Source organism: Mercurialis annua, linkage group LG4, assembly GCF_937616625.2.
Source record: "Mercurialis annua linkage group LG4, ddMerAnnu1.2, whole genome shotgun sequence".
In the NCBI taxonomy this organism is placed as follows: Eukaryota; Viridiplantae; Streptophyta; class Magnoliopsida; order Malpighiales; family Euphorbiaceae; genus Mercurialis; species Mercurialis annua.
The window spans coordinates 34,864,250-34,877,447 of record NC_065573.1 but is presented as its reverse complement, the minus strand read 5'-3'; the positions used below and the strand labels follow the sequence as shown (position 1 = coordinate 34,877,447).

Genomic DNA, 13,198 nt, shown 5'->3' with positions numbered 1-13,198 from the left:
TTGTTTCGTTACATTCCTTGATTCTTTATTTCAAGAATACATATGATAAGATACGATACGACATTAATCAACTTCTCATTGATTATTAAAAGTAACAAAAAAGACGAGTACAAGGGCATGAATCATGTGTTTCATCGATCGATAAAACACGACAAGGCGATCAATGCCATTTATTTATTACAGGAAAGTACGAAAGCAGTTGCGAGTAGCAACTTAAAGCTGGAAATCTTTCACTTCACTCTTCATGCTACGACCTGAGGAATTTTAGCAAGTGAAGCGTCTATTTTCTCCTTGTCAAATGACAAATCAGCCATATCTCCTCTCAAGTACTTATCATATGATGTTAGGTCAAAATGTCCATGTCCACTCAATGCTATAAGGATGACCTTTTCCTCTCCAGTTTCTTTACAATGGAGAGCCTCTCTGATGGCTGCCGCAACTACGTGAGTGGACTCTGGAGCCGGTATCAGTCCTTCAGTTCTCGCAAACTGAATAGCACCTAAAATATAATAGAAGTGTTATTATTTATTTACCCTTTTTGAGTTTGTGATTCTGAAAGTCTCATGCACCAAGTGAGCTTGCCCTGAAAAAGCACGATGCAAGTAAATAGTATACCTCGGAAACACTCTGTCTGAGGAATTGCGATTGCTTCAATGAGACCTAATTCGTATACATGGGAAATCATTGGTGCCATACCATGGTAGCGCAATCCCCCTGACGAATTGAAAATACGTCACTGATGGGACAGAAAAGTTCAAAAAGTAAAAATTCAAAAAAATTAATTAAGCATGTACCGGCATGATTAGGGCTAGGCATAAAGTCATGTCCTAGTGTATGCATCTTCATCAACGGAGTCAATCCTGCATTATCACCATAATCATATGCAAACACTCCTTTTGTTAGAGAAGGGCAAGCTGTAGGTTCAACTGCTCTTATGACAGGACTCGGTTTCCCATTCAGTTTTTCTCTGATGTACGGAAAACTGAAACCTGCAAAGCTTGATCCGCCACCGGTACACCCGATGATCACATCGGGGTTTTCACCTAAAACTTCCATTTGTTTCAGGCACTCCTCACCTATAACAGTCTGGTGTAAAGAAACATGATTCAGTACACTTCCCATGCAATACTTCGTATCTGCTTTTCCTGATGCAGTTTCTACAGCTTCTGAAATAGCTATCCCTAAACTTCCTGTACTTGATGGGTTCTTTTCCTGGATTTTCCTGCCTGCTTCCGTGATGTTTGAAGGCGATCGGTGAACTTTTGCACCCCAAGTTTCCATCATTAGTCTGCGATACGGTTTCTGATCATAAGGAGCCCCAACCTGAAACACCTGTTCATAAGAAAAAAATGTTCAAGTTACAATCTAAAGTTGTTAACTAAAATATATACTTTGGATCTCAGTGACAATGACTCATACCTGACAGCCAAGGCCAAATAAGCTGCAAGCAAAAGCCAGAGAACTTCCCCATTGGCCGGCACCGGTTTCGGTCACAAGATTCTTGATTCCCTGCAGTGCATTGTAGTAAGCTTGCGGAACAGCAGAGTTAGGTTTGTGTGATCCTGCAGGACTAACACCTTCATACTTGTAGTAAATCTTTGCTGGTGTATCAAGAAATTTCTCCAACCTCCTTGCTCTAAAACAATAATTCAATCAAAAAAAAAAAAAAGTTTAAGATCCTTGTTATGTATGTATACATTGCACAGAAACTTATCGATCCCCACGCTTCAGCGTTCCATTTTCCAAAATGTTTCTAAAAAGCGTCATTTCCATGCAACATAATATGCAAAAAACAACATCATATGTTTATTTCAAACCTGATCAAAGGTGTTGGGCGCCAAAGATTGTAAATATCAAGAACTGGTTGAGGAATATCAATGAACTTTTCATTGCTCAGCTCTTGCTTAATCAACTCGTCAGGAAACAAAAGTGCCAAATCTTCATGTCTGATTGGTTTGTAAGTCTGAGGATGAAGATATGGAGCAGCCTTCACACTAAGATCAGCACTGAGATTATACCATTTTCTTGGAATCTCAACATCTCTAATTACATCACCTTTTTCTGATCTTGTTCTTGTCATAACTCTGTTTGATTGCCTTAAACATTTTGGCTGCTTTCTTTTGATTACTTCCAAGGATCCAACCCATTGTTCTTCACCTATATAAAAAAGAAAATATCAAAGGTTAAATAAGTACATATTGGTATGTATAATGTACTTTGAATATGTTTTGCAAGATTCAAAATCTGAAAATAGTGATATAATTTGAAGTGAGAGTGTGGAGTTTACCTCTAGTTGAAAAGATGGTTGATGGGGATAAAATGGGAATTTGGTTGGTAGAAAATGATGAAAGAGTAGCCATGTTTTTGGTCTCAGAGACTAGAAATAATGTGTTTGCTGCAGTCAGAGAAGCTGCTTATATACAAATATCAACTTAAGTTCTCTGGGTATTTTTCATTTAAATAAGGGTGTCGCTATTTCCGAAACAATAATAGATCGTGATGGAGGAAATTTGTTGATTAAACTAAATGGAAAGAGTTTATTTAGAAGTGCGCAAAAATCAAAATAAATCAAATAATCGATTAAAACTGATATATTTAGTTTGTTCAATTTGATATAAAAAAAATTATTTTTTCGGTTCTTTTCGGTTTCAAAAGTAACTTTTGGTACAAATCAAACCAGAAAACCAACCAAATCAATTGGTTCAATATGATTCGATTTAAAATATTTTAACTTTTACATTATTTAGTTTGATTTTAAATAAATTAATTCGGTTCGGTTTAATTTTGACCAAATACATAATAAGTGTATTACATTCATTTAAACTAATAGATACTCTAAAGTTTGGAATTCGAGTCTGAACACTAATGTTCTTATTTTAAAATAATAAATAATTGTGATGTGAAGAATAAAGTCATGATCAATGTCTTGTATGAACATATTCTTTCATGAATTTCAATTGCATATGCTTTGTGGAAAAAAAATTTGGATATGCTATGGAACTTGATAATGGTGTCTCAAAGTGGTTAGGAAAGGACATTACATTACCTTAGTAATAAATTGATTAAATAAATATTATCATGTGATGAAATATTGTAGCTGGTGATCTTGTAAGTTGTGACCCTTTTCACCCATGATTTGTTTTTATTATATAAAAAATATTGAACACTTTATGTCTTTGGATGAAATTATTGTAAGAAGCCTTATCATGATCATTTTAAATTAAAATAAATTATTTTAAAATCCTCCATATTTATCATAATTTACATTTTGTTCCTTTTATTTAAAAATCAAACGATTTGATTCCTCACTTTTGATTATATCAACAATATAGTCAATCCATCTATTTTTAGTGTTAGTCAACCAAATCAAATGACTTAATGGTAAATTAATTTCATACTTGAGGTATCAAATCGTAGACAAACATAAAAGTGGGGAACTAATTAATTGTTTTCCTTTTAAATTATCTTTTTTAATTGGGTTAATTACATATAAAATCACCACCTTTACACGAAATTGCAAAAATAACACGACCTTTAAAACGTGGCAATTCAGGGCACCACCTTTCATTTCTTTTCAAAAATAACACGGGCGCATTTTTAGTGGCATTTTTGCTGACGTGGCGTGACACGTGGCACTCTCATTGGGTGTCCAAGTCACCAAAATTTTATCAAAAAACGTGCCCGTGTTGTTTTTGAAAAGAAATGAAAGGTGATGCCCTGAATTGACACGTTTTAAAGGTGGTGTTATTTTTGAAGATTCGTGTAAAGGTGGTGATTTTATATGTAATTAACCCTTTTTAATTTCATCCTTTAACTCGGTTGACTAACACCAAAAATGGACGGAAATGCTAAATTGTTGACGGAAATAAAAGTGAGAGACCAAATTGTTTAAATTTTAAATAAAAAGGGTCAAAATGTAAATTATGACATATGTGGAAAGTTTCAAGAGTAATTTTACTTTTTAAATTAATATTTATAATTCATGAGATTGTAATATTAGATACAACATACTACTCCGTAAAAGACAGAATGCATTGTAGAATATTTATAGAGAAAACTAATTAACCTAGCAAACCAACAACAATGCACTAATTAAATATCAACACTAGGATTAACATTTGCTTTCTTGTTTTGAATTCGGATTAACACTTGTTAAACACACTTAAACAAACTACTAACCTTACAACTTGCATAATGCAGAATCTTTCGAGACATGTGAAAAATTAATCAGATTAGTTAATTTTTTTCGATGCTATCACATGTTGACACTTATTTGGACTAAATTGATTAAAAGAAAAATTGATAATATGTTAGTTTACGTAATTGAAATAGATTTTAATTTTTTAATAAAGTGCGTAAAAATTAATTATGCATAAGTCATTTTTATTGACTTATAGTATAATTATCGTATGCTTTGTAATTAAAAAAAGATAGAGAATCATTTCGTTGTCGTCGTAGATTTGGTGTTTCAAAAATTCAACTTTGGCTTCTTTAGTTCAAAATGATCCATCAGCAATCATGGACTCAAATGCAGAACTTTTTCTCCTCTTATCATATATTCCACTATAAATGAGTAATGGGAAATAAAGACTAATCCTTTATCTTTACTCTAAAATTTATGTATTTACAAAAACAATTATTTGCATAAACAATAAAATTAGTATAAAATTTAAAAATATAAATAGCCAATTCTGAAGCTAGATGTTGAGAAATTGTTGAATCAATTTATAATCTAAGATAATACATATTGTATATTAAGAAACGATAGAACATGATTAATATTCTAAGTTAGTAATTTACGAATAAAAAATATAATAATGCCCACTATTAGAATAAAATTAAAAAATTGATTAAATTTAATTAAATATTAGTTAATTATAGTCTAATCATCTAAAAATATTCATATTTTCGATATTTATTACTATATTTCAAACTTTCAAAATCGTCAATTATATTTCAAAACTTTCAGTTTCAATTGGACTTAATTTCCATATTAGAGTTGCAAAAGATTTAAAATTACCTTCATGACATAGAATTCCTTAATATTTTAAAAGTACTATAAACTGCAATATAAAATAAATTTAATGGTGAATTTGCAGGTTTGAGTCGGTTCAGTTTTTGTAAATAAAATATTAGTTAAATGCTAATGTAAACAAAACCAAAAATTCAACCGAACCGGCCAGTTCGGTTTGGATTGAAAATTTAATTCTTTAAAATTTATGTTCAATTCTGTTTCGAAAAAAATATAAAAAATGGTTTGATCTTGTAAAATAATTGTCTTTTGGTCGGTTCAATTTTGGGGAAAAAAATAGTTAAGCTGTAAGGTAAACTAAATTGGAAAACTAAAACCGAATGATCCAGTTCGGTTTGAAAAACAAATTATGTTCATTTTGGTTTTGAACAAATAAAAAATTTAGATCAATCAATTTTAAAAGTTCAAATATTTTGTTTGGTTCAATTTACTATTAATAAATAAAATTTGATTTTTCTGTTTGGTTCGATTTTGGACATAAAAATTAGTTAAGATCTAACTGAAATAACCGTACTAAAAAGCCAATCAACCCTGTTGAATTGACTAGCTTGTTTTTATTTGAAAAAATTAATAAATTTGATTCAATTCCATTTACAAAATAAAAAATTATGGTTCAATTTGATATAATAATAAAAATTAAATTTTTAGTTTGGTGTTGAACATAAAAAGATTTAGTTAAGTTTTACTGTAAATCAAGCTAAATAACCTAATAAAAAAACTAACTCAATTAACCGGTTTGATTTGATTTGAAAGATTAATTTTTAAAAGTTTCAATTTGTTTCACTTTGATATTGACAAAAATGAAAAGTTTGATTGATTTAATTTTTTTAAAAAATGACTTCTAAAAAATAAAATAAAATATATAGTTTTTTATTACTTAAGTATACATATTAATTTTTAGTTTCTTTAGTGACGCAAACAAAAAAATTGAAATTTATGAATTTAGATATGTAATTTGAAATGTAATTTTTTTTTTAACAAAGGCTAAAATTTCCATTAATAATAACGAAAATTACATGAACGGTTTCTCAACATACTGAGTCAACTATTCTAGAAAAGATGATGAGAGCTTTAAAATTACAGTCATCGACTAGGGCTAAACTAACCAGCAAGAGTCACCCAAAATTATAGACTAAAACTAGATCTAATAATAAAATCTAGATTTATTAAACGTTCTAAGAAAGTCTAACTTCGAATGCACGACTGATCACATCGTCTGTGATACATCTGTTCTCTTGAAGATTAAAAACATCATCGATATTGACGCAAAACATACATGTACTTGATGAAATCCGTCGTAAGATGCTGCCTATAATTGTTTCAGAGATCCAAGTCGTTTGCACCGCAAAAAACAATTTCATCTCCAAAGATGAAAAAAAACTACTCTTAATTTTGATTAGATTAGATCTAATCTCAATTAAAATACTATGGTAGAAAATAATTTCTAGGTCTAGACCAAAATTGGCCAAAAAATAAAATTTATTCAAAAACTAAAGATAAAAACTATGAAAAAAATAAATTTGAGAGATTGGTGAGGCAATTTTTGGCCAAAAATGGCCAAAAACCACCCCCAAATGAACAACAAGAAGAAAACTTACTAGGATTTGAGAGATTTTTCAAAATAGAGAGACGGCTTTGAAATGTAATATTTAATTTCAAGTAACTTAACAATTTTTTTATGCATGTAATTCTTCTCATATATAAAAATCAGATGCTTTAGCTAATTATTTTTATGTTCATTAGACTGCATGTAAGCATGAAGGGTATATTTAAAACCGTTTCTACTTCAATTTGAAAAATTAGTACAACTGAAATTGGAAATTGAAAACTTGGATAAAAGAACGATTTTAAAAATTTGGGATCTAAATGAAAAAAAATAAAAAGGTGGAATATTTTTGAATGATCAAACTTTATTTATTAATATTAAGTATTAATTATGTAAACGTATATACACAATAATTTTAAAAGTTTAATTAAACAATATTTGTACTAATTACTTCAATATATTTTATAGTTAAAAATTAAATAATTGTATAATGTATAATTCAAATCCTATACAAAATAAGAAGAGCATAGTGGACATGCAAATCCTATCCAAAAAATATATATTTTCCGACAATGATATTAACATGATTGAAGCTGTCGTGGCAATTAATTTAAGAAATGAGCCCTCGAATTTGACAAAAAAGGAAAACACTCCATAGATTTGAGATTTTGAGTTATCACCCACCTCAGCCGTCGCAATTGACGAAATGAATTAGAAGAAATGTCGAGTTGCTACAAAATATCGACCAATATTTTATTCATCTGGATCTAATTGAATTCATATTATTCAAGGCTTCTTTAAATAAGTACCCTACATGGCTATACTTAATTAGATTTTTACTCGTGACCAAAAAAAAGTTGATGACATACTTTTTAAGTTTTTAAATTGCACAAATAACTTTATGATATTTGAGGATTACTGTCAACTATAAAAAAGGAAGGAAGTGGTTACAAGAATCAAAATCTCCTACAAAATCTCAAAGCATAAATATATAGCAATTAATATTCAAAAATCTTTAATAATCCTTAATTATAGCAACTAATAATTTGAATTATATGCCATAAACGGCAAAAGGGAAACCAAAAAAATAAAATGATTAAAAAAATGAAAACAACAAGCATTTGAGAAATAAAAAAAATCCAGCAAAACAAGAAATTCAAATGTAATTCCCATATATAATGGCAAATACATGATTATTCAAATACATGATTCTTAAAAAACAAATAACAATTTTTTAAAACTAGCTGTAATTATTTTTTCAACAAAAAAACGATTTAATTTTTTTTAAATAATAAAATTTTACTAATAGTTACCTAATGGTTAACTAATATGAAAATTAACAAATTTTTTATTTTATAAATGCAAGAATGACAACATTGAAAGTTCTTATATTACGGAGTATGGAAGGAAGATCTTTATGTAGACATTGGTTTTACTTTTCAGTTAACTAATAGTATACTATGAATCATTAAAAATATCAATTTGTTCTAAATAACTTAACATTAGGTTGAAAAAATAAAGTTAATATGAAATTAACATGCAGTTAACTAATAGTATGCTATTACTCATTAAATAGGCACAATTAGTTAACTATTAGTCACATATTAGTTAATTGTAATTAAAAAAAGTAATTATCAATATATATTCATATTTTATATAAAAATTCATACAAAGTCAGTTAACTATTAATTAACCATTAAAAAACATATAGTTAACCTTAATTATTTGTACATCATTGCCAATATCCCAATTACAATAAAAAAAGACAACAGCTGCCAGCCACCGCGCCTTCGTTCATCGTTCGCTTTCGTTCATCGTTCGCCTATTTTCGTCCCACTCCAACGACTGCTTTCTTCGTTCAACTCAAACCGCCTTCGTTCATCGTTTTTTTCATCAGTTTGCAGAAAAAAACTGCAATATAAAAAATAACAAAGACGATTCAAAAACTTTAGAAATGCTTGCAGAATTAAAGTTTCTGTTATGAGTTAACTAATAGTGTACTAATAGTTACCTAATGGTTAACTAACATGGATACTGACAGTAATTATTTTTTAAAAATGCAGGAATGACAACATTGAAGGTTGTTCTTTATTATAAGATCAAAGGAATTTTAATTAAAGACGATGCCGGATTCTGAACTCTAAAAGCAATAACATATAAGGATTTTTTAGAACAATTACCTTGACATCAACGGATTTCTTGACGTTTCTGTCGTCTCTTCCATGGCTTCATATCTGCGATTTTTGGACGTACGACGGCAGCTTGGCAGCGGCGGGCTTGAGACAAATAGTTAGCTGAGGGCTGCAGCAAAAACGAACTCGATGGCGGTCGCGATGGCGGAGGGCTTGCGTCGGAGGCGGGCTGAGAGAGATGAAGAGATTTCTCGGTTGGAGGTGGGTTTTTTGGCAGCCCTTGTTTTCGTCATTTTCAGAAGATATTCAACCTAATTTCTAAACAAAATGGGGAATATTTTGGTAATAATAGGAGTTACAGATTGAAGGCAAGAATCTAGGAAAAATATACGAGGAAAAGGAAAGTGCATATAAGGTCCCAAAAATCTAGAGAAAATCTTAAGAAATAGGAAAGTAACGAATTGATTGTGGGTTTGATGAATTAACAGTTAAGTATTTGTCAAATTTATAAACTTATTTGTGTAAAACATATATTGTTAAATCAAAAAAAAAAGTTTGTAACCGTAAAAAATTAAAATGAATTTGGTCACCGTAAAAATCACAATATTTTGGCCCAAAACAGTATATGGGCTAATTTTCTCATTATTCAATGTCTCTTCTCTTTCTTTTAACAAAACATCCTTTTCCCAAAATAAAAAAATTCATGATTTAAATGTGAGAACATTCGCTAGAAATATTGAGATATTTCTATAAACTTTGCACCCAAGATAATATAAATTTAATTTAATCGTTTAAATTACCTCTATTTTTTTTATTTATGGTTCAAATTTTTAAAATCGTTAATTTTATTTATTTTACAAAAAATTAACTAATTGATTTTTATTAAATATTGTCTTTACCTATAAATTAATTTTTCTATTTATTGAATGTAAGTTTACTTTTATCTTTTGCACTCTTCTTTAAATAAGAAGGATAAGTTTGAGTCGGTAGCCACTGACATCTTTTAGACTAATTAGTAGTTTTTTACTAATTTGATTAATTTATTTGAAATATAAGACTAGCATCTAGTAGCGGTTCAGACATGCGATGCTTTAATTTTATAGGCCAAATGACCAAAAAAATCAAAACCTTTTATGAAAATTTTACAAAATTGCAGACTTTACAATTTTATTCAATTTGTCCTGAAATGTATGATTTTATTTCAATAATATCCAATTATGTAATTTTGCTCAGGTAACGCCTATGTGCGCTGATGGGTATTGCCACACATCAGCGACACATAAATAAAATTGTGTATGTTCAAATGAGCAAGAGCTGGAAAATATATGGTTGTTGAAGGTGAATTTACGGTTATTATATTCAGAATTTCAGATGAGCAAGATCTGACAACCATCGTGCCATGACCGGAGAAATGTTGATGCCGTGAAGATTTTTGACAAATTAATGAAGACTGCCATCATAAAATAGAAAATTGATGGCTTAATTTGGATTGAAATCGTTGTAACGCGAAGAAGGAAAAGAAGCATAACAGTAAAATTAGAAAATAAAAGCACAAAATCAAAAGGGAATAAAAGTGTATCATAATTTTGTAAGGAAATACCCTGCGTCGTGAAAGTGAGTATTTAACTGTTATAAAGTGTTGGGTTTAATTTCCTCATCAAAAATTGAAGTTTGGATACTAATATTCCTTTTTTTTTTTGGAAAATCAAGATTATTTTACTGAGAATAAATCGAAGCAGTTACATATAATCTATTTTAATGGATCATACATGACATGTGATTTGAAAGCTTCACAAATCATATAATCATACAATTATAATAATACTAATATCACCCCTCTAACATACATTGGTCCATAATTGTCAAAAAAGCATACATTTGTCAATATGTCTGAATCAATTTTATTACATGATGTTAATATGAGCGTCGTGCAACAAATTGTTAGATTGCTGGTTGAATTTTTACCACAAACGCTCCTCTTTTCTAATTGTTGAAAAAGAATATTACTTGTTAATATAATCTATGTATATTATATTAATTTGATTTTAGATTATTACATTTTTCATAACTTCAAACCTTTAATTATATGTTCATTAATTATAAATATCGGTGTCAATATGATTGGATTAGATTTAGTCAAATGAATTTAACTATGTTATTAACCTAAAATTGATGCTTTGGAAGAAAAAAAACCTAAAATTGATTATGCATATTTGTACGGGAACAGCTTTTCTCACTCCATAAATGAACATTCCACTTCTTTATATTAAAAATGTGGAAAGAATAACCCCAAAGCGCATATGGATTGGTAAAACGCTCTCGTGCCTTATGTGAGGTCGCAAATACGAACTTTAATCATATATGCAGTTATTTAAAACTTGAGGTTAGACTTTTGCCTTCCGCAAAACCCGTTCAAGCCACCTCATGATCATATACCAAAGAATTTTTTTTTGCAAAGAATGAAACTATATTGGAGTGTAAGAAACCATAATTGAAAAATAGAATCCTAAGTTAACGAGTATTAGAATTTGATAATCAATTTTAATTAAAATATAAAATAATGTCCTAAATATTTAGATGAATTTGATTTTAATTGAAACTAACATCTTTCATAGATTAATTACCACCACTCCTTATATTCTCAAATTAAATTCTAATAATTTGGGTTGTTATGTATTGTGAAAACAAGACAATGTTCTAACCTTCTGCTCTTTTTCGTTTTCAGGTCAATGTATATGTCAGTTGTATAATATATAACAAACATGCAAAGGATAAAGAAGACCACATCAGTAGTGTCCATGAGTTCAAGAAAAGAAAGGTCTCACCTGTTAGCAAAGGAGTAGAGGCTGTAGAGCGGTGCAAGAAGACGCAAACATCAGGCAGCCAACAGCAGGAAGGCGCATTGAATTTGATTGCAGATGCATACTATGAAGATGTTCCACCAGAAGAAGCAAACTCGCGATACCTGACTGCAGAAGAAAAGATTATGCTTGAAGAAATATTTTCATAAGCAGAAGCAAATTCGTATTTTGTCTGAAATTTGTATATTTTGTATCATCATTTACATCGTAACTTGAGCTGTATAATTTCTGGTCAAGTGCATGGTTCTGATCACTTGTAAAGTCCAATTCAGATAATGAATGGAGAACTGAGTCCTGCGATACTTAGTATCAGCATTTGCAGCTGCAACCTCCACAGCTTCTGAAATAGCAATTCCTAATACTCGCAGGATCCTTCTGAAGGATTTACCTACCCGCGTCAGTAATGCTTGATGGAGATGGATGTACTTTTGCTCCCCAAGTTCCCATCATCAATCTATGATATGGTTTCTGATTATAGGATGCATGACCATGCCACACCTAGAGAAGGATTTAAAATCAGAATTCAACAAATTTATATCAGGAATTCAAAAAGAAAGTGCCGGTTTGGACTCAAAAACTTCAGTTAACACCAATATGCAGCAAATTTGAGATACTATGTTTTAAAGGGCATATCATCATATAATTCTATTAACCAAATAATACATATGAGAACAAGGCATATTATGATCATAAACCAGTTTTTAATATATTGAAAAAGAAAGGGATTATAAATAGATTTCTAATACTATGTTTGCATATGGATCTCTTCATCATTACATTGTAAAATAGGGTTACCAACAAAAGATTATCAGCTCACTAAAATAAGGATTTCAATGTTATGTTCAATGACATAATCTGTTTTGTAATAAGAATAATGGTCAAGTTCAGAGTTTTCTACCTCACAGCTAAGGTTCTTCAAACATGCCTTTAGTGTTTAAGGCTAAAGAACAGATTGACTCTTCATGATTTCTCAGTCTCAAAAACATGCTTAATGTTTTAAAAATAGCTCAAATGAGCCCCTGCCACTAACAGAAAGAGAACAACGTTAAATAATTCCGACATGGAGATTGGAGTGTTAAATCAAAATTTTGAATTGAACAGATAATCACAACATTATCAGCCACATCACGCATAATAACTTACAAATTGCCTCAAACTCTTTCCGATAATCCGCAACGGCGCCACCAGCCCCACCTAAAGTAAAAGCGGCCCTAAAGATCAACGGAAATTCACCAATTTCATTAGCAGTTTCAAGTGTAGATCCGATCGGCTAAATTCGGATCGGTCATGATTGTTGCCGGGTTCGAACTTATTAAAATGATGTTATGGTTTCTATAGTTATGTACGGAGTTGCTGGCACATCGTATAGAGGTGGAGCATCGCCGACGCTAGGATAGACGCGTGAAGCGGGAATTATACGACGGTGGCTTGAGTTGGAAAATAACAAACTCTTCCGTCGTCAGATAATGCAGCTGCCCAGTTGAATGCAGTGGGCGGCGGCGGAGATGGGTGGAAATGGGGATGAGGGCAGAAGAAATACGTTTCATGAATAGATTGGTAAATTTAGCTGTTGACTGAAAACCGCTGACATGGCAAAGATGTGTCGCCACACGACGGGACAAGTCCA

At 30.5% G+C, this 13,198-nt stretch overlaps 1 protein-coding gene and 1 long non-coding RNA gene across 3 annotated transcripts; both read right to left on the bottom strand.

Moving 5' to 3' along the window:
* Nucleotides 1–58: 58 nt before the first annotated feature.
* On the bottom strand, nucleotides 59–2,395 carry LOC126676277 (uncharacterized). The gene is made up of 6 exons (XM_050370445.2): nucleotides 2,288–2,395; nucleotides 1,818–2,157; nucleotides 1,420–1,636; nucleotides 795–1,332; nucleotides 616–714; nucleotides 59–499 (listed from the first exon to the last, which is right to left on the bottom strand). Exons 1-6 carry the CDS (start codon nucleotides 2,358–2,360, stop codon nucleotides 243–245), a joined length of 1,524 nt encoding a protein of 507 aa, XP_050226402.1. The 5' UTR covers nucleotides 2,361–2,395; the 3' UTR covers nucleotides 59–242.
* A 7,209-nt stretch (nucleotides 2,396–9,604) lies between these two features.
* LOC126676286 (uncharacterized) lies at nucleotides 9,605–13,165 on the bottom strand. Of its 2 annotated transcripts, none has more exons than XR_007640262.2 (4): nucleotides 12,715–13,165; nucleotides 12,470–12,590; nucleotides 11,776–12,069; nucleotides 9,605–11,679 (listed from the first exon to the last, which is right to left on the bottom strand). It is a non-coding gene; the product is annotated as an uncharacterized LOC126676286 (long non-coding RNA). The 2 variants fall into 2 exon arrangements; XR_007640261.2 differs by having other exon boundaries at nucleotides 12,470–12,596; nucleotides 12,715–13,161.
* Between the last annotated feature and the right edge of the window lie 33 nt (nucleotides 13,166–13,198).

Coding starts and splice junctions, on each gene's coding strand:
- LOC126676277 (XM_050370445.2), bottom strand. CDS start 2,360: ATGGCTACTCTTTCATCATTTTCTACCAACCAAATTCCCATTTTATCC. Junction 1,637..1,817: donor CGCCCAACACCTTTGATCAG/GTTTGAAATAAA, acceptor TTATTGTTTTAG/AGCAAGGAGGTTGGAGAAAT. Junction 715..794: donor GCCTAGCCCTAATCATGCCG/GTACATGCTTAA, acceptor TCAATTCGTCAG/GGGGATTGCGCTACCATGGT.